This window comes from Aspergillus luchuensis, chromosome 1 (assembly GCF_016861625.1).
Source record: "Aspergillus luchuensis IFO 4308 DNA, chromosome 1, nearly complete sequence".
Taxonomy (NCBI): Eukaryota; Fungi; Ascomycota; class Eurotiomycetes; order Eurotiales; family Aspergillaceae; genus Aspergillus; species Aspergillus luchuensis.
In genome coordinates, this window is record NC_054849.1 from 2,955,851 (window position 1) to 2,975,245 (window position 19,395).

The following is a 19,395-nucleotide window of genomic DNA, read 5'->3' on the forward strand; positions in this document are numbered from 1 at the left end:
ATACTGATTCAAAGTATCTCAGTCAGTCAATGTCAAGACGTAGGATTAAATTTTAAAATGTTTAGATAGATAGATACATCATCATGATAATCATCTTGTGTAAATGTAAATGGTATGCAAGTATGCAAGTATGTATGTTGAATGCAGATGAAAAGTTTCTAGTCCAGATTCGTTAGTTAGTAGTTGAAATCCATCCCATCCATTATACCTTCTTCCTTCAGCTAGTATCTCTTTTTTTTTTCCCTCTCTCGCCTTTCGGTTTCTAGCCTTAGAGGCTTGAATCATTAATACTTTTTAAGTTTCAGTTTCGTTCCCACAGGGATAAAACCAGGATTTTTGCATGTATGTGAACTGAATGAAGAAAAAGTCCGAGGAAAGGATGCATTAAACTGCCTCCTTCGCCTCTTTCTCTTCCTCCCCCCTCTGCCTTTTCTGATCCTCCAAAACTGCCTGTCTGGCCTTTTCCTGCTCTGCGAGACCGGTCTTTGCAATGGTATGCGATTTACTCAGCACGACAGGCCTTATAAACAGACTTATGATAAGTCCTAATCCGGCCATCGCAGTATAGAAGATCCACATGCGACTCAATGCCAACGTATACGCTTTCAACACGACCGTCTTCTGAGCGCTGCCCAGGGACTTGATCAGCGTGCTAGCAGATCCTGAGAACGAGTTCTCGATGGACGTGGCCTTCGCCTCGCCGATCGCGGCAGCGACTTTGGGCATTTGCTCGTGGAAGACGTTCTGGTAGATGACTGTTCCCAAGACGATGGAGATGGCGGCAGACACCTGGCGCAGGAAACCGAAGGTAGCTGTTCCGGCGGCCATATCGGAGGGGTGGATGTTGGCTTGTAGAGCGACAAGCGGGGACTGGAAGAGCGGGCCGGTACCGATACCGCCGATGATCTGGTAGATGATGATGCGGGGCCAGGAGGCGTAGTACTTCAGGTCGATGAGGAGGCCGTAGCCAAGGGTCATGAGGGCGAAGCCGGAAATGATGAGTTCGCGGTATCGGCCGGTCTTTTTGATGACGAAGCCGGTGGCGGCGGAGAAGATGGAAAGACTGAGAACGGTGGGGAGGACGTAGACGCCGGACATGATGGGGCTGGCGAGGAGGACGGTTTGGAAGTATAGAGGTAGGTAGTAGGAGCCGGAGATGAAGACCATGCTGTGGCAGAAACAGAGGAGGAGCATCAGGACGTTGTGGGTGTTGTTGAATAGGCGGATGGGGATAACGGGGTAGCGAGCGAATTTCCATTCGTTGAGAACGGCGAGGCCCCAGGTGAAGACGCCGAAGACGATGAGGCAAATTACTGTTGGTGAGTCCCAGGGGTAGTTGACGCCGCCGAATTCGAGACCGAAGAGGAACATTAGTGTGCCGCCGAGCATGAGCATGTTACCGGTCCAGTCAATGGAGCGGATGCCAGCCCAGAAGGGCACCTTGCCAGTTTCAATCTTGAGGAAGAAGACGAGGATGACGAAGGAGACGCCGCCGATAGGGACTGAGGGTTGTTAGTTGAGTGTTAGGGCAGGAGGAAGAAGGGAGAGAGGGAGGCTTACGGTTGATGTAGAAGCACCAGCGCCAGGTTACATCTGTAGTGAAGGCACCGCCGACGATAGGGCCCAGTGCTCCGGCGATGGCCCATGTGGAGCCGAAGAGACCATAGTACATGGGGCGTTCTCTGGGGGTGTGTTAGCGCTGGGTCAGTGGAGGGCTAGTGGAGAGGTGTGACAGACCTGACACTGAAGAGATCGGAGACGCAGATATTGGCAAGCACGATGATACCACCGCCGCCTGCACCTTGAATGGCTCTGCCGGAGATGATCATGGGGAGGTTAATGGCCAGCGCGCAAATCAGACTGCCGACGAGGAAAAGGAAGTTGGCGATAAGAATGATGCGCTTGCGACCCCAGACATCACTGATCTTGCCCCATAAGGGAACACAGGCGGCGTTGGCCAACATGTATGATGACGCGATCCATGAGTAACCGCTCTCGGAAGCGTGAAAATGCGTTGCGATAGTAGGTAGGGCTGTAGACACGATAGTCTGTAGAGACAACAAGTGTGAGTAGATGTAAATGCGACGGCGCGATAAAGGGTCGTTACCATATCCAAAGCTGCTAGGAACAAGACAAGCTATATTAAAAGACCATGTGGTTAGCGATGGAGCCATCAGAAGCATGGAAAAGCAAGGGACATACACAAAGCGCAGTCATGACAACGACAATCTTCTTCTTCCCTAGCTTCTGCGCCTGCGACGGCACTCTATCCAACGGCGCACCAGCGCCAGCTTTCTCGTCGGACACATCTCCAGTCTCTTCAGGAGATGGTTGTTCTGTTGATGTCTGTGAGGGCGACCCGACAGGGTCGGGCTTCTCCGAACCATCTCTGGACGAAGAGCCAACATCAGATGGTGACATCTTCTCCGCATCTACCAGGACGCCCTTGTCCTGGTCGGCATGCTGCTGCTGCTGCGCGATACGATCATCCTCACGAGGAGGATCCTGAGTGACCGCCATGCTTGCAGAACTCCAGGGTGAGTCTGGAGGGAGAAACAGAAGTGAAGGAAAAAAGAATGACTCAACAAGCCGAAAGCTTGCTGTCCAAGAAAAGAATCGGGGGTGAGGAGAAGGAAACAGGACCCCTCAGAGTGGCGGATTAAACCGACGGTTGCAGCCAGTCTTAAAGTCTAGACTTTGGGAAAGGAAATCAGGGCGCGAAGAGAGACCAGCTCAACTAAACAAGTAAATTAAACTAAATAGATAAGCTAGACCAGGCAGGAGTCTGGCCTATTTAATAAATAATCCTTTTTCCAAGGAGAGAAAATTTTCCCCTGTCAATGCTCGCGCTCGCCCTTAAGGCTCGGAGATAAGTTGAAACAGAAACCAACGACTAAAACCATGCCCAAAACGGGCAAAAATGCTATCGATCTCGTGGGCGCCAAACGAACAAGGCTATAAGCATTCCCGAAAAAGCCACCCCACGGGCCACTTCAATCCATGGGCACGGGATGATAGTCAAGCAATCCCATGGAATGACATACAACAACTGAAAATTTGGGATAAAAATCCCGACTGCAGGAGGGAGAAATTTGGGGGGAAGGTAAGTTACACCGTTGGCACGCCGACATTTTTTGGGGTTTGTCTGCATGTCTGCATGCCTGAAAAACAAACAAATAAGACCTGTCACAATCCTCCTTAGTCTTTTTTTTTTCTCCCCGACGATGATCTGCAATGATGCTCTCTATTAATCATTCAATCATTATGGAGCATCGTGGAATTGAGTCTACACCGCATCTTGACTTGCGTTTTACTAAAGCACCATGCAGCCAAGGGCATTGCAATTGCGCCCGATAGGGGGAAGTCTTGCTTCGCTTGAGAATAGGAAAAACGAAAAGAAAAAAAAAGCCCATGTCATACTTGTTCGCTGTAGATTTCCCGGGTTTTTCTTGCGACAAAAGATGTTATGAGAAAATAATAAGGGTATAATGTACAAGTATAATTAGGGAGGAAACCCTGGAAGAATCCACCATATCGTCCATATCAAAACTATCCATCCTGAAGCTGGAGGATTTCTGCACCAACATTAGCAACCAACCATCCAACCTCATTCCACATAACCAGGGTGGGAACCGACTCACCAGTCAAGAATTCCTCGAAGCTCACCGTAATATAGCCGTCGCGATCATCATCATACCGCTTAAAGACGTCCGTCATGCGCCGCAGACTAATGCACGCCTGCACGAACAAATCGAAGCTCATGCCCTGTTTCGCCGGCCCATACGGAGGACCAGTATTCATCTGCCGCCCTTTGTTCTCGAACGTCCGGAACAGCACCATCACAAATGGCTGGCTCAGCCGGTACCCGAAGGCCACCAGTGCATTCTCGAACTCGTACAGGCTAATGCGCCCGCTGCGGTCTTGATCGAACCGATCGAACAGCTCCCGCCACGCTGCAAGGTAGCGCCACAGTGCCACAAACTCGTCGAATGAGATCGTCCCGCTGTTGTTCCGATCAAACATGCGGATCATCATCTTAACGGTCTTGGGGTGAAACGATGTGAAGTCTCCGTTCACTAGAGCAGAGCCCAGCTCCATCTCTGTGAGTGTACCCGAATGAGATGTGTTCGCAGCGCGGAAAAGGGGGAATAGCTGTTGCGGGTCGTCGTCGGGAACTGCCAGCGCGCCATGGTTCGGCGAGTTGGGCGGACGCGACGCGGGCGGCGGACGATTGCGCACTGGCTGGCTAGGAGGCGGCCCGAAGCCGTAGTTCTGCGGAGGAGGAGAAGGGTGTAGTGGGTGAGGGCGTTGTTGTTGACTCGCTGGAGGAACGTTTGCCGGCGACCGTCCACCATGCGGGGCCTCCATGGGAGGACGCTGACTCGGTGGTGCGCCGTAGCGCTGGGGATGGGGATTGCCGGCACTAGAAACGGGGACTCGAGGTGGGACGCCGCTGGAGGGAGGGTGAGGAGACGGGCGAGAATGCTTCTGGTGGTGCGAGTTGCTGGATTGCATGGCACCAAGCATTTGCGCTACCTAATTGTCATAGACCGAGTTAGGAGGCGCGGGGCATTCAACAACCAGGCAGACAAAGAACCACTCTCGAGAAGAAACTACCGCACCTGTTCCGGCTCTGCATGCCTGTATCGATTTATGACTTGTTAGCGACCCCATTCGTCACTTTTGATTGACCTCCTGAGAATTGTGACTCACGCTGGCAGCGCATCGGGGTTGTAGGACTGGTTGTATGCCATGGCCGCGGATCTGACGTAACTGACGCCGGGCGCAATCCAGCGAGGGGCAGAATGAAAAGGTAAACGCCCAGTTACAAAGGGCGGGTTTTGAAAGGGGAGAAAAAGAGAAGGGAGAGAAGGAGAAGAAAGAAAAAAGATGGGTTGGATCAAAAGGAGGTCAGGGAGAGCGATGGAGAGATTAAGTTCTGTTCCATGGGCTGCTAGTCATTAACGAACAGATTGTTTTTGCGGCCTTGGGAGCGGAGCCGTGGGGCGGCGGTTCAGCAGGAGTCGCCAAGCGGAGATGCTCAGGCACCGCTTCAACTAATAAACTTGTCCTGCCACCCCTGCAAGGAGGCTGTGTATATACCTCTACAATGAGGAGGCAGCAACAATTGCTTCAGATAGAAATAGTCCGTCGCCAGTGTAACCTTACCCTCTTGACAGCCGCAATGGACGGTCCGCAACCAAACACTGGCATGCCCGACCGTTCTCAGCCCTATACTGGAGGCTTCTTTATTTGTTCCGGAAATGCTTGGCCCACTGGTTCCTCTTCCATTCGCGGTGGAGCCTGGCCAGCGTCTGTTCGTCGGGGAAGGTCTCTTTCCTATCAAATTATGGTCTGGTATGGTCTGACTATGAATATCACCCATCAGTCACGCTAGCCAGTCATTCATTCAACTGGCCCCGTGCAGGAAGGCGTAGACGTATCGCCCCGGCTAGTGAAGATTAAGCGCTTTTACCACCCCCTGATTGACTCCTTCAGCCCCTCGGATTGCTCCTCCAGCTCGTTCATGATCTCCGTCCACGCTCTCGCCTGGAACTGCTTTCCTTCCGCTCCCGTTGTCAACGCCACGGATTCACTGCCCGAACATTAGCAACCCTGCCACAAAGACAACACGTAGAAATCTCACAGAAGAGAAACCACTTACTCTAGATATCCATCACTCCGCCAGCACTTCCCATGCGACTCCACCCCCTGATAAGTGGCACTGACCAACGACCGGCTCCCTTGCTCCGCCGTGCGCGCAAATAGCTTATAAGCCAACCACGTCGCCCATCGCTCGTAGAATCTACTGTACTGCCGTCCAAGAGACGAGACACAAAACCCAGGGCTTACAGTGTTGATGATGACCGGCACAGTGCCATTCTCATTCCGAACCAGACCAGCTACCGTCTTGAGAACATACTCCAGGAGAAGCTTCGATATACCATACTGCTTGGGGCCTTTGAAGGTCTGCGGGCTATTCAGATGCTTTAATAATGGCTGCACCGTCCGAAGACTCTTGGCCTTCACGCGCACGAACTGTTGGCTGGACACGACCGTAAGATGAGCCGGGTCGGACAAGGAGGAGCTACTCCTTAGTTTCGGAAGGAGCAACAGCGCCAACAGGGAAGTGGATAACGTATTGACCTGCAATGTTTCCTCCCATCCCTCGGGCGATACGCCGAAATCTCGGTTCCATATTCCGGCGTTTAGTAACGCAATGTCCAATTGGTGCAACTCCTCGTTCACCCGGTTTGCGAAACTCTTGACGCTCTGGAAGCTGTTCATTTCCAGCTGCCATACTTGAATCACTCCTTGTCTGTTTGTAAGCTTCTCAAGCTCCGTCTTGGTCGCTTGGCCTCGCTGGAGGTTCCGGCTCCCTATAATGAGCGACTCCACCCCGAGATTGAGGAGCTTGACGGCCGCCTCGAACCCCAGTCCGGATGTAGCTCCGGTCAGGATGACCGTTTTTCCTGCGAATGAAACCCCACTGGGGTCGACCGGAGGGGTATACTGGGTGCGTAGTAGACGAAGGAGGCTAGCCATGATGCAGTTAATCGGCACGCGACAGAACCCTATACAATCCAGGGAGGATAGAAGGACGGCCAGTCATTGATGTAGCCCAAAGGAGCTGACAATCGACACAGTCAGGCCGATCAATTAATCTAGGCTGAACAGGGATGCGTCTTCGAAGGATCGGATCCAACCCAACCCTGCATAAAGTTGAAGATAGTTGAATTCAATTGATTAGCGATCCGCCGTGGACGATAGCTGCCAGGGCGGTTTAGCTTGAGCTAAGGCCGGGTCCGGCGTCTGGGCCGCCCCGCAGCAATACTCGACGCGGCTTTACGAGTACGAGCAGTTTCTGCAGTCCGCCAAGGTCCTCAGCAGAAAGTTTGCCCTTGAATCCGGTAGTGACAGGCGGTTCCTAATTTTTCCGGTTCGCAGATATATACCCGTATGAACAATATGAGGCTTGGAATAAAGCAACTAGAAATCTGGGGATATTGCTTAGTATTTTAGTATTAGAAGAAATGGAGAGCGAATGAGAAAGCAGGAAAGTGGCAACATCCTTTGGGCGCGGATCAGGTCAGGGGACATCGCAAACAATGCAAACACGCAGAGGCCTTTCTTGCGACCATCTGGCTCAGTTGTTCGCCATTTGCAATTCTAGACTGACAAATCTGGGGTATTTGCTGCCTTCAAAAGCAGTCGTATTGTTTCTACTGCTTTCTTTGGAGTGCGCTCTCTTAGACAACTAAAAGTCAAAAGACATTCCTCCCTATAAAATACCACTTCTTCCCCCCTACCCATCAATATATATCCAACCAGCAACCTCGAATGAGGGGTAATATATAGTACCCCGCAGACCAGCCGAATTATCCACACCGACAAAGATCATCAGGCCAAAGACCATACCAAAACTCACCCCCAAATATAAGTTACGCTATGGTGTCTAGCGAGGAAGCCGAGCACCATGTCCTTTCATCCGAAAAGGGCTGGCGCGAAAACTTCCCCGACGGCGACCTCTGGGTGTTCGGCTACGGGTAAGCCTATCAGGTCCTTGAACGCGATTGGCGCGGTGATTATCCCATGACTGGGTGACGGTGGTGGCTGACCCTTTCTTCTTTTCTTGCTGCCAAAAGGAGCTTGATTTGGAAGCCTCCGCCGCATTTTGGTATGTTGATGTTGTTCTGGAGAGATAAGAGGGTCGTAGGAGATTGAATTGGTTGTTAATTATCGTTGGGGTAGATCAGCGTGTTCCGGGTTATATCAATGGCTATGTCCGACGGTTTTGGCAGGTATGTTGTTGACTATGTCATTGTCTATTCCATGATGTTTGCTTGTTTTGTTTATGGATGATGTCGACTGGTGATGATGATGCTAACTGAGTCATTTGAATCATAGGCTAGGTATGTCTGAATATGCTTTCAAGCTGCGAAAATTTGTTGTTTCAGCACAATAGGCTAACACGCAGGACAGTAACGACCACCGCGGCACAAAAGAGAACCCCGGACGGGTATTAACAGTGATTGACCGGGAGTTCTGGGAAACTCTTGATGATCCGGTATGATTCCTTTGCTCCCTTCTGCGCCTGCACATATCCTGTTTCTCTGGTCACTTATCTCACAAACCACCCCTCTAAACAGCTAGCACACCATGAAACCTCCGCAACAGCTACAGTCTGGGGGGTAGCGTACCACATCCCTGCCAGCCACGCCAATGAAGTCCGACAATATCTTGACATCCGGGAAATCAACGGCTACTCCGACCACTACACGCCGTTCCACCCGGTCCTGACACCCCAGGGAGCTAGATCTACTGACACCTCGGACTATCCTGCCACCCCCATCACCTGCATGGTTTACATCGGCCAGCCCAGCAACCCGCAATTTCTACGTGACCCGGCACAGCGTGAACAACAGGCGGTGGCCGAGGTGATCAGTCGCAGCGAGGGTAAGAGTGGGAAGAACGCGGAATACCTGTTCATGTTGGAGAAGGCGCTCGAGGGGCTTGGGTTCGGGAATGCTGAGATGCATGTCACCGACCTAGTGAAACGGGTTAAAGCGCTTCAGAACGAGGAAGAGGTGCGTAGGGAAGAGGAGCAGGCTGAACGGGACTTGGAAGAGTCGCTGCATCCATCGGCGCGGGAAGCACATGAACGGTTCCCGCCTGCTGAGTAGACATGTCTGAATAAGAATATAGAGAGATAGAGATGATGAGATTGGGATAGATCATGACTTGGACCTAGATTGATTCCAAATTCACGATAGAGCACTGATTGCTTTCGCTGGACCACTTTCCCACCGGCCTCAAACCAGGTGTTAACATAAGCCAGATTACATACATGTCAACCATGACCCGAGTAAACGACGTCAGAAACAATTGATTTAAAGCCACGCGATGCGAAACCATATCAAACCACGAGAGAGATGTCATTATCGCAATGAACTGGCGTGAGAGGGGAAAACAATAACGGAAAGAAACAAGAGATAGGGGTCGTTTCGTCGTAAGTCACCATCATAAAAGCTGGGTAGCATGCGCCCGGGGTTTTATCCCATACTTTATGTCCGAAGGGACTAACAGCAGCTGACATGCGAGAAAGAGGGAAGAAAATCGTGAAAAGAAATGAAGAATAGGACAAGAGACCGGTCCGTAGTAAGCCATCGGCAATGCTATAATAGCTTGCGCAGCTTACTCTGCAGCCTCAGGCTCCTGCTGCTGGGAACGCCAGCCTGCTTTTTATTAGCTACAATATGAAATTTGGAGGGGAAAAAGAGGGCCTTGATGCCAGTGCCCACTAGGGAGATAGAAGAGAAAAACTCACCGCCGCCGTTGTAGCCACGGTTGTAGCCACCGCGTCCGTGGAAACCACCACCACCACCCATGCGCGGTCTCGACTCCGAGGCTTTGTCGACACGGATGACACGGCCGTCGAATCTGAAATTTGTCAGTGTTTGGAAATGAAACACTTAGATGTCTTGCTTACTCCTGGTTGTTCATGGCGTTCATGGCAGCGTCGGCCTCAGCATCAGAGGCGAAGCGGACGAATCCGAATCCACGGCTGCGGTGGGTGTCATGGTCCTTGACGACAATCTGAGTTTGGTCAGTACGAGCATAATGATGGAGAACTTTCATTGCTCCGCGAAACATGGATGACCAACGGCTTCTTCGATTGTTCCATATTGCGAGAATCCCTCACGGAGGGTATCGTCAGTGGTGTGCCAGGCAAGGCCGCTGATTTTGGTCAGTATGCTATTGGGGCCGGGTGGCCAGAAAGGAAAAAGAATTGACAGACCCGATAAAGAGCTTAGACATTTTTTATGGAGGTTTCCTACAACGGAGCTGGAAACTATTCTGGTAGTAAGCACCTGCGGAATGAGGATGTCACAGCGAGAATGAGGGGTTGGATGCGATGGTTTCTTTGACAAAGTAGTCACGTCGAATTTTGAGAAAATTTCACAACAGCCGACCAAAGAAGAGACCTAAGAATGTAGACGGAGGAAGAAAAAGCAAAAGAAAGTGGGGGAGAGAGAGAGGATGAAGGGAATGGTTTTAAGAGAGACGACAGCAGACCCTGGAGGGTCCTCTCCACGACGGAGATTCAGTGAGACCGTTGCAAGTGACTCCACCAAGCATGAAACTAAAACATACTGCCAAGGGAAAGACGAAGAGAAAGTAGAGACTGACCTACCTGATTTGCGAGTGGTGCTTGGAGTTTGAGTAAGGGATGGAGGGGTAGTTGTAAACTAAGGAAGCAGTTCTGCAGAACCGGGACCAGGAATGGGGGGGAGTTTTAGGGGGGATTTAGTTTTGTAGGAACCGGTGAGAATGACGAAGAAGAGGAAAACGCGGCTGGCAAAGCGGGGGGGAAAAACGAAAAAAAAAAAGAGAGGGAAGAAGGGAAGAGGGAAGAGCCTGGCGTGCTCGAGGCTCTAAGGGAAGGGAAGAGAGAGCATCAGGGCTGTTTGTCTTAATAATGCAAACCAGCGATGGGATTGGAGACGCTAAAGACTCATGCCCGGCGCACCTCCGTTCCCCTCCTCTCTTGGAAAATTATTGGAAAATTGGGGGAAAAACTGTTGAGATGTCTACCGGTGGCTGTAGCCGTTGCACTGGGATCACATTTCTCCGTAGAGTCCGATGGGTGGATATTTACCTCAAGTTGGTTTGGCGACCTTCCATCAAGGCGCTTGGAACTACTTACTATCCACCCTACTTGGATGGCGGACGATGGAGCCTGGTTTTGAGGATGCAAGAACCGGAAACCAGGCCGGCACTGAAAGGGAGCTAAGGACCAGAGTCGGCTAGGTCTCTATGCATGGCGCCGAAGCTCAAGGACACAACGGGTGTCAATTTGCAGCTCCCGTTGACCGACGAAGAACTACTCATGTCCCCGGATCCTCGTCGTAGGGCTGTTTAAGATGCCGGACATGGCCTATCTTTCGCTGCACGGACGCTGCTGTTCAACCAACCCAACAGCTTGTATTGCTGGCATTTAAAGTTGTTACTTACACATGCCGGGAGCATAGACTGGCACTCGTCCGGTACCTGCCAGCTATCTATCTAGCTTATCTGACAGGCCCGGGTCTTCACTACTAAGCAATTCCCGGGTAGAAGTATTCACTGGACGAAGCATTCTAGCTACTGGTGGGGCCAGACCTGCACCGTGCTTCTTTCTATTCACCACACTCTCTCATATCCACCTCCCTCAATTGCTCTCCACTGGCTTCTTTATTGACCATCAGAATCTGTCTTGGAACTTGATGCGCTGCATGCTTTTCAGCTGCACTCAGGAGTTTGAATTTGTTCAGCAAGTGCGAGCAGCGAATGGACTATGTCCAACCCCCAAATATGAAGGTAGTGTTACCTTCCACCTTTTCTTCCTCTACCGTCAACCTTGTTTTTGCATCATCACTCACGGTGCTTCATCCTTCACCCTGAGAACTGCCTCGATATTCTAGGGCCTCATCAGGGTGGGTGACATCACTAACGAATACCGTGTGAATATCGATCAAGATGGCCGCGCAGTCGTCAAGAACCCTATAGGTGCTTACGATAATGTACCACATTCAGGATGGCAGCCATCTGTCGATAAACGGGCAACCGATATCAAGAAATGTGCCAGGAATGCCCGCGCGCACAAAGACGAGCATAACAGAAGCAGCCCTTGACGACGGCGTGGCGGTGACAGGTGTTGTGCAGGACAACAGGGCATCGGCCGAACGAATGGCAGCCTTGCGTATCAACCAACCGCTGCTCGCTCTGCAGCAATCAATGCAGCATCTCTCTGATGAACTGAGGCAATCGGAAATTAGTGTCCATAAAACATCATGGTATACAACTGACAAGGCAAAACCACAAACTCCGAGGAATCCCTTGAAGGATGTACTGCGGAGAGCTCGAGGAATGCGGAAATCCGCCATTATGCTGACAGCCTACTTTTGAAATGTCTTTCCTGCGCAGTGTTGAGTCCTATACGCATCATGTTTGAGACTCCATGCTCCCATCGATATTGTCGAAGGTACACAACAAGCTAATCGACGAAGACCCCCTTTATTGAAGGCCCAATTTCATCTCCCTATTGCTGCTGCATGTCTATCCCTTTGACTTTGCCTCTTAGATAGCTGGCGATAACCGGAGGGTAAACGAATGGAGCGGCAGGATATCACTTGCCATTTCCCCAGGCACAGCATGTAATTGACCCCCATTTTGCAAGGGTACTTCTCAGAGTACAAGATATACCTCTAGCGGAGATACGGCAAAGAGCTGTCTTGTGTTGCTGAAGACTATAGCGCCGTTGGTCGGGTTTTATAATTTCCCAGCCACCTTGATACCCCCGAGATATCACTGTTACGTGTTAAATACAAAAGTGAAGTGAAAAATGGGGAGATACGATGTAACAAGTAGGAGACTTATACCGCGAGTAGAATTACAGATATCCTCAATAGTCTCATTGAAAAACACATGCTTTACCCGTCTCGGATTCTCCTTCCCACCTTAACTCTATATTACACCGACTCAGTAGTCTAGTGGTCATGTTCGGCAACCGCGACATCATTTGAAGCAACAGTGACGCTAAGCGTTGGTCGAGATGTCGTCGGGGAGCTCCTGCCCACACGCACACACACACACACACACCACAACTCTAACTACATATCCCCTCAAATCACTGAACACAGCCCCATCTCTTACCAGCTTACACAACATGGCTCAAGTTGGTGCTAATCCGCTACGGCACTCCGATCTCTATAACAGAGTGCAGGACTGGATTACTGAATCAGATGCCGCGCACAATAGCCACGAACCACGAGATACAAGCTCTCTACGCCACCGTAGGTCCCATTCATCATTACCAGTATCTGAAGCCTCAAGTGCATCTCTGACAATTTGCAGCTCCTTCCTATTACCTACAACCAGTGTCTTATGCCCTCGACAAAGATCGATATGAAGAAATAAAGAAAATGAACGCGGAACCTGAGAACACGCCAGCCAGTTTCGCTGAACGACAGCCAGGATGGCTTGGATGGGAGAATTATTACGCTGAAAGAGGAGGCGTTACTGTATGTTATCCCTCTGTGCGAAAACTACAGCAGGCTCGTGTGGGTCAGGTGGCTTCACTCGAGCCAACAGGATCCCAACAGCCAGTTGCATCGTCAACAGCGAATGATCCAGCAACGTCTTCAAACTCCGAAGAAAGGGGACATCACCGATATGAGCGGCAGCCTCGACACAGAACAAAGACTGACCGATACGAGTACAAGGTTCAGGATAAGAAGATCAGCGAACGCCCTCGTTCGAAGAAGAGGACATTCAACGACACCTTTCATGCTCCCAACGTGCCCTGTGACCGTCTGACTGTAAGTGACATGCTGCTGGGCCTTGTATGAGATCGCTAACACCGTAACAGCTGAGCCAAAGGCGTACAAGCGGGATTTTCAAAAGAGGGAAGGCATCATCTCCTATCAGAACCCGCAGCCGCGATCCCTCGCTAGGTTTCTTTGGATTCGATACGATCGCGAACACAGATAGCAAGAGAGCCAGCTCTGACTCTGATTTCTCTGAAAGCGACTTCCTTACTAAGAGAAATACCAATAACGCTACCCTAATGAGACTGATTGACAGTTCTCCTCGAGATGTCCATAGAACGAGCTCATTAGGGAGCAGGTATAAGAGTGATGTCTCGGACACCGCCTCTACAGTCGCCCTCTATCTCTCACGAGAATTGCCCAGAGCAGACTACATTGTCACCGAGTCCTTGGAAATGAATGCCACCTCAGAGCCTGCTACAGATAGTTGCGTGTCTGCTTGTGGTAACTCGTCAAGTAGAAATACTGAGGTGCACATTGAAGAGCATCCGAACTCCCTCTTGGCTAATCAATATATCATTGATGACACAAGCATGGAGGAGGGCCAATACTGCTCCACTAGGCCTCAAGACGGTGTCTCACAAAAGTGTAAGCATCCTGATGTCATGAGGTCGAATGAGGTCACCGAAAGGCGTTCTGATGAAGACAAAGTGGGTGACCAGAAGATTAAGGAACGAGGAACAGACGGGAATATTGCTGCGGCTCGTGTGCACGAGAGTACAATCAACCAGTCTGCCTTGCCCAATACCAGCAAGTGTTGGCAGCCAACCTTGGAGCCTCACAGCAAATCTGTAGCTGATACTGAAGACTTTGACTATGAAGGAGTAATTGGTGCTAAACTCCGAGGAACAATCACACCAAGCTACAATCAACTCTCTTGGTCTCTAAATCATGGCAGTAGTAGAAAGATGTCCGTGATGTCCGATGTTGGCATTTGTGGCGAGAACCCGCAGGGTCATCAGAGTCAAATTAGACAGAGGTTCGAGGAGCCAGATTATGAGAGCCTGGACTTCACAGCTTTTCCTGAAGCCAATGACTGCGGCTCAGAGATGGCGAGTTTGATTGACCTGGAGGAGTGGGAGACAGCATCTATCATTGTTGATATGGATACAGAGCTTGACACCCAGGTCTTGAGTATGCCGACCTCGAGCGCAGCCAATCGCAATAATACGCAAGAAATTCAGGAACGACTGGAGGCTACACAACTTGGCACAAGTATTCTGGGAGAAAAGCCGCACCATTTGTGGGAGGCAAGGCTTGAGAAACCTTCAACTGCCTTGTGTTCGATCGACAGCATGCGAGACACCCCATCAACTGTCAAAGAAAGCCAGATGAGAGACGCAAGTCAGCTGTCAATTCATGATGATGAATCGATAGAATCAAAATCCAGGACCACCTTCCGTCCGGGACCCTGGCTGGAGTCGCTGTCACGACGAAGGGGTGGGGCCATTGGAATAGGAAATGGCCGCTGGGACCCCACTGATGGGCTTGGGACATTTTGGCAGCAAAGAATGGGTTACTGATAGATGGCTGTTGGGGGCCGTTATTGCTCACTTGCTTTATTGGGCGATTTTGCTTTGTGATTGCTGACTACTCGACACGATGATGTTTTTCATGTATACTAAATGTTGCAGATCCTCCAGGATACACAATATACCCCTTTGCTGTTGCTCATTCAACATGCCGAGACTTGGCCGGCCCCAGTAGCACAGATGGGTGCCAGATCGATTGACCATGCAATAATTGAGAGACAATAATTAATTCGGCTGGCCTCGTAGGCAGGCGCAGCAGCCCTTACGACGCATGAACGAATTGCGATCGACGACGTAGCGGCCGGCATTTGCTTTTTCGGCCGCAGTAGCGTGGGATAGTAATCGTACACAATCAAGAAACTCAATAATGGGGCTTCCCTTGGGACAGTTGAGTAGTTAGTAGTCCCGACAGTATGGTTGCTTTGTTTGAACCCCTGACTTGTATCACCTCGTGTCTATCATCGTCAGTTTAGGGATCCCCGACACACTGGTTCTGTTATACCTGACATGCAGGGATGGAGCAATTAGCGTAGATTACTCCAGTCAGTCAGCTAGCAAGCCCTTGAAATAGGCAACGAAAACAACGTAGGCAGAAAGCGCGAGCATTACTACAGAGTACTACTAACTACTACGTAGTAGGTATTGAGGTGACTGGGATGAGGATCCTGCCGTGTGTTGTCTTGCCCTACTACCAATATTACTTAGGCCTACTAAGCAGGGTATAATATATGCAATGTAACGTCGTTAGATGGAGAAATTGGATTGATCTATCCATCCATCCATCACGCTACGGAACCATTCCCCCGGGTCCGCCCTTTTCCCTTTCTTTCCTTTCCTTATGAAAGACGGTATAGATAATAAGTACTTACTTGCTAGCTATAGGAGTAAGAGTTATATATGTATGAGGTTCTGGATTTGGTATGGATTGGCTATGAACTATGGCTGTTACTTACTAGTGGGTTTCTAGTTCTGCTGTCATTGATACCTGACGGGGTTTGATGAGGGTGGTTAGTTAGGTAGGTAGTCTCGGGGACTGGGCATCAAGGCGTTGATTGACTGACTGATTGATTGATTGATTGGGTTTCGGGGTGATCATGATCATGATGATGATGCTGGTGATGGCGATAGGTGATCTGCTCTGGGTGGGTTTGTGTACTTGCGTTAAGTGGTTCTCAAGTAGGATGGCTCTGCTTACAATGTAAACTGCTTTTTACTCGTTCACACGAAATTAGAAGTAGTAGATCACTGTAGATGATGATGATAACACGAGAGAGAGGCAATCGACAATCGAACTTCGATCGATCTAATTCCCCATCAATGACACGGACCAGGCAAGTCGCTAAAGTGTGCACAGCCCTCGAGAGAGGGGGGGAGAGAGAGAGAGTCAGACCACAACCAGCGTACGAAAGGATTAGTATCTAGTACATGCATTAGCCTAACCTCAAGTAGAAATAACCTCAAGTAGAAACACCGGCGCTGACGATCCCGGACCCGACGATCTGGCACTGGGCATGGGAAGAGATGCAATGTAACAACGTTCCTCTTTCCCCGTCATCCATTATCCCCCTGATTAACCAGGCTAGCTGCGGGAAACCGTTAGTGTTTTTGGTTTGTGTGTGTGAAGCCCGAGGGAATGGGTTACCTTTCAAGACATACATGCATGTGGCAGATAGTTAGTTAGATGGTGCGGTTGCTGATAAGGGTGTAGTACTTCATGATGTGTGGTTGCACATACAATATCCTCCTTTCCCTTCATCCCTCTATCTATCTTGCTCCTCTGCGCTAGTGCCCATCACCGTTAGTTTTCTATTTTCGGCTGGAGGTGGTACTGCTGCTGCTACTGGTGGTGATGAAGCTGTGGTGTGTTTTCTTTTCTTTTCTTTATTTTATATGTTTGGTTGCAGATCAGGGTTTGGATTGCGTGGCGTGGATAGGCAGGGCACACAGACAGGCGAGATGGGCTGTGTCATTTGAGGGGTATGTGATACTTCTACAATTAGTACTGTGAGGGGTAAATCTTTTCAGTTGCATTAGCGCAGAAGAAGTTTGAGCGTTGCCTTTGCCTTACCTTTACCTTGCAGTAGGCTGATCCGGGCTGTTGGGTCTTTTTTTCTGTCTGGTTTGGTCTGTGGGGGTCTAGATGAGAGGAAGAGGGGAGGTGACGAATGTGCGTGAGTGAGTGAGTGAATGGTGGGAGGTTATGCGCTAGAAGGGGGGTGTACTACTACTACTGTAGTATATAAGATGTGTTTGCTAACCGCTTGTATGGACATTGAGTGTTTTGTAACAGCGTCAGTGTTTCTTCTATATATTTACTGCTGCATTTCACTTTCAACACGTCTACACATATTCTATCATAAAGCCTTATCAAGGAGTCATCATCATGTCTTCCAACCGTTTGACTGAGCACAACCTCTTCATCCATGATCAAACCATCATCAATCATGTCAGTCTATGACCCTTCACCACCATTATATGACACCCCTAATATAAGTATCCAGGACTCCAAGCAAGCCCTCAACCAAACCCAAGACAATACCCAAAAGCAGAACCAGATACCATCCTGGCTCACAACACTCATATCCTCTGAACGAATGCACAAGCTCAACGCTCAATTGGCTCTCGACATCTCCAGCAATAACACTGCCAATCCCACAAAAGACACAGACATCGATATTGACGCAGACATCCAACACATCACCAACGTTCTCTCATCACTTCCACCCCACGATCCTCTCTTCTCCCGCTTCAAGCTATTGGAAGATATCTTCGGTACACAAGTACACAACCACCAGAAAAATGATGACTCAAACCCTAGCCCTCTAGAACGCTTCCTCACGCCCGGATGCAGTGATCCGTACTACATTGTGGAGAGGGCGCTAGAGGAGCTAGTTATCCCGTTTGGGAGTCTGGAGAGTGGTGAGGTCAGAAGAAACATGGCGAGGGAGAACGTTGAAGCTGCGAGGGAGGCTGCAATGGGGAAGGGGGCGAATAGTGTGTGCGAGGGGTGGGCGGGTAGGACTATTTAGGTGGCTGGTTGGTTGGTCATGACTGGGTCAGACGAACTGGCTTCGTTTCGTTTCGTTTGTTAAATGGTTAGGGGATATGGCTGCGCGGGCGAATTAGGGTTTGTTACTCTGGGTAGATGAGTTTCTTTGCATGCGTACATGTACTCTGGGAGTATATAAATGATTGAATGAGATATACTTTGCTTTGCTGCGTGATATATTTGAATGGTAGTAGTATTACTAGATGTCAATGTATCTGTGATAGTATTTGGATTGGGTATATTATACTAAGGAAAGTCAAATCATGCATGTAGTATGCATGTATGCTATGCCATCACCACCACAACCACCATTCATCAATCAATCAATGAGTAGTCTCCACCACATTTCTCACACATAAGGAAAGTATAAAACAGAGCAGGACAGATATATAAATAACACCAAAACCAACAAAAGAAATTCGACAGATCTACCCCACCCCCTTCATAAAACAAAAACCCATACTCCTCTTCCCCAATAAGAGAGGAAAGAAAGAAAGAAAGAAAATATGTTTATATCGGGGCCATTGCCTCCACAGCTCCCGTCCCCTTGAACACTCCAGGTTTGGTAACCACGACTTCAACCGGGTACTTCCATTCCATGAATCTGGTCCAGCCTGTGCAATCATCCATTAGCATATAGTCTTCACATTATCCCTCCCACACCGAAACCAGAGAAAGTAGAGGTATACGTACTCCAATAAGCACACTTCCTACCCAAGTACTTCCCCACAAAAGGCACCAGCACCATCGTCAACAGCAACTCTAATTGCTCGATGCTTTCGCGCCATTCTTCTTCGGCGTCCGAGTAGTCCGAGTCGAGGGAGTCGAGGTCCGATGCGGAGGTGGATTCGGAAGGGAGGGAGGCGACATCGTCATCTGAGGCAGAGGAGTAGTGCTTGTCTTGGGAGGAGACCATGAAGGCGGAGGTGCTGAGGGAAGCGGAGGGGGAGGGGGAGGCCATCTTTTGTGATTCTGGTTGGATCCGATGATATACTTGGGAGATTGTGGTGTATGCTAAAGAAGGAGAAGAGAGTAATCAAGCAGGGCCTGCCACCGCCTGACGAATGTTATGGCATAAATAATATAATCAATCAAGAGGATGAAGCTATACACACAACAGACACTAGCTCGTTCGGTGAACCTAGTTATGGTCTGATGTAATCCAGGGGAGAGACACCGACAGACAGAGATCTCACGTGCCAGGATCACAATACCGGACGGTAATGGCAATACAAACTTGACTCATTATAGTCACGTGCCAGGAGCCCGCGATAACAGCGATTCTTCGCCATCGAGTCAGCGCAACAACCAAACTTCGAGATTCAACCAGCTCAAACCACAATCCCTAGAGCAATTTCCGTCATCTCTCGCGAACCCAACAAGCAATCTATCGGAATATCTTGTCCTGGTGGGAAGTTGAGAAACGCTCATTCTCTCCGATAAT

At 49.8% G+C, this 19,395-nt stretch overlaps 8 protein-coding genes across 8 annotated transcripts; 3 read left to right on the forward strand and 5 right to left on the reverse strand.

Annotated features, from left to right (window-relative positions):
- Positions 1-384: 384 nt before the first annotated feature.
- Positions 385-2,520, reverse strand: AKAW2_11020A (MDR family MFS transporter; the record flags this gene model as incomplete). The annotated part of the gene is made up of 5 exons (XM_041681012.1): positions 385-1,502; positions 1,561-1,682; positions 1,738-2,048; positions 2,108-2,137; positions 2,203-2,520. 5 exons carry the CDS (start codon positions 2,518-2,520, stop codon positions 385-387), a joined length of 1,899 nt encoding a protein of 632 aa, XP_041537740.1.
- A 1,029-nt stretch (positions 2,521-3,549) lies between these two features.
- On the reverse strand, positions 3,550-4,754 carry AKAW2_11021A (uncharacterized protein; the record flags this gene model as incomplete). The annotated part of the gene is made up of 4 exons (XM_041681023.1): positions 3,550-3,575; positions 3,642-4,536; positions 4,623-4,641; positions 4,714-4,754. 4 exons carry the CDS (start codon positions 4,752-4,754, stop codon positions 3,550-3,552), a joined length of 981 nt encoding a protein of 326 aa, XP_041537741.1.
- A 718-nt stretch (positions 4,755-5,472) lies between these two features.
- Positions 5,473-6,546, reverse strand: AKAW2_11022A (putative short-chain dehydrogenase/reductase family protein; the record flags this gene model as incomplete). The annotated part of the gene is made up of 2 exons (XM_041681034.1): positions 5,473-5,596; positions 5,666-6,546. The coding sequence occupies 2 exons, from the start codon at positions 6,544-6,546 to the stop codon at positions 5,473-5,475; spliced, it is 1,005 nt and encodes a 334-aa protein (XP_041537742.1).
- Positions 6,547-7,449: 903 nt separating this feature from the next.
- On the forward strand, positions 7,450-8,684 carry AKAW2_11023S (gamma-glutamylcyclotransferase; the record flags this gene model as incomplete). The annotated part of the gene is made up of 6 exons (XM_041681045.1): positions 7,450-7,547; positions 7,647-7,678; positions 7,753-7,802; positions 7,909-7,913; positions 7,984-8,068; positions 8,151-8,684. The coding sequence occupies 6 exons, from the start codon at positions 7,450-7,452 to the stop codon at positions 8,682-8,684; spliced, it is 804 nt and encodes a 267-aa protein (XP_041537743.1).
- A 511-nt stretch (positions 8,685-9,195) lies between these two features.
- Positions 9,196-9,819, reverse strand: AKAW2_11024A (RNA recognition motif domain-containing protein; the record flags this gene model as incomplete). Its single annotated transcript, XM_041681056.1, has 5 exons — positions 9,196-9,236; positions 9,329-9,441; positions 9,491-9,597; positions 9,666-9,738; positions 9,800-9,819. The coding sequence occupies 5 exons, from the start codon at positions 9,817-9,819 to the stop codon at positions 9,196-9,198; spliced, it is 354 nt and encodes a 117-aa protein (XP_041537744.1).
- Positions 9,820-12,709: 2,890 nt separating this feature from the next.
- On the forward strand, positions 12,710-14,893 carry AKAW2_11025S (uncharacterized protein; the record flags this gene model as incomplete). The annotated part of the gene is made up of 3 exons (XM_041681067.1): positions 12,710-12,836; positions 12,898-13,361; positions 13,412-14,893. The coding sequence occupies 3 exons, from the start codon at positions 12,710-12,712 to the stop codon at positions 14,891-14,893; spliced, it is 2,073 nt and encodes a 690-aa protein (XP_041537745.1).
- Positions 14,894-17,285: 2,392 nt separating this feature from the next.
- Positions 17,286-17,931, forward strand: AKAW2_11026S (uncharacterized protein; the record flags this gene model as incomplete). The annotated part of the gene is made up of 2 exons (XM_041681078.1): positions 17,286-17,348; positions 17,404-17,931. 2 exons carry the CDS (start codon positions 17,286-17,288, stop codon positions 17,929-17,931), a joined length of 591 nt encoding a protein of 196 aa, XP_041537746.1.
- Positions 17,932-18,461: 530 nt separating this feature from the next.
- AKAW2_11027A (uncharacterized protein) lies at positions 18,462-18,912 on the reverse strand (the record flags this gene model as incomplete). The annotated part of the gene is made up of 2 exons (XM_041681089.1): positions 18,462-18,565; positions 18,645-18,912. The coding sequence occupies 2 exons, from the start codon at positions 18,910-18,912 to the stop codon at positions 18,462-18,464; spliced, it is 372 nt and encodes a 123-aa protein (XP_041537747.1).
- Positions 18,913-19,395: the final 483 nt, after the last annotated feature.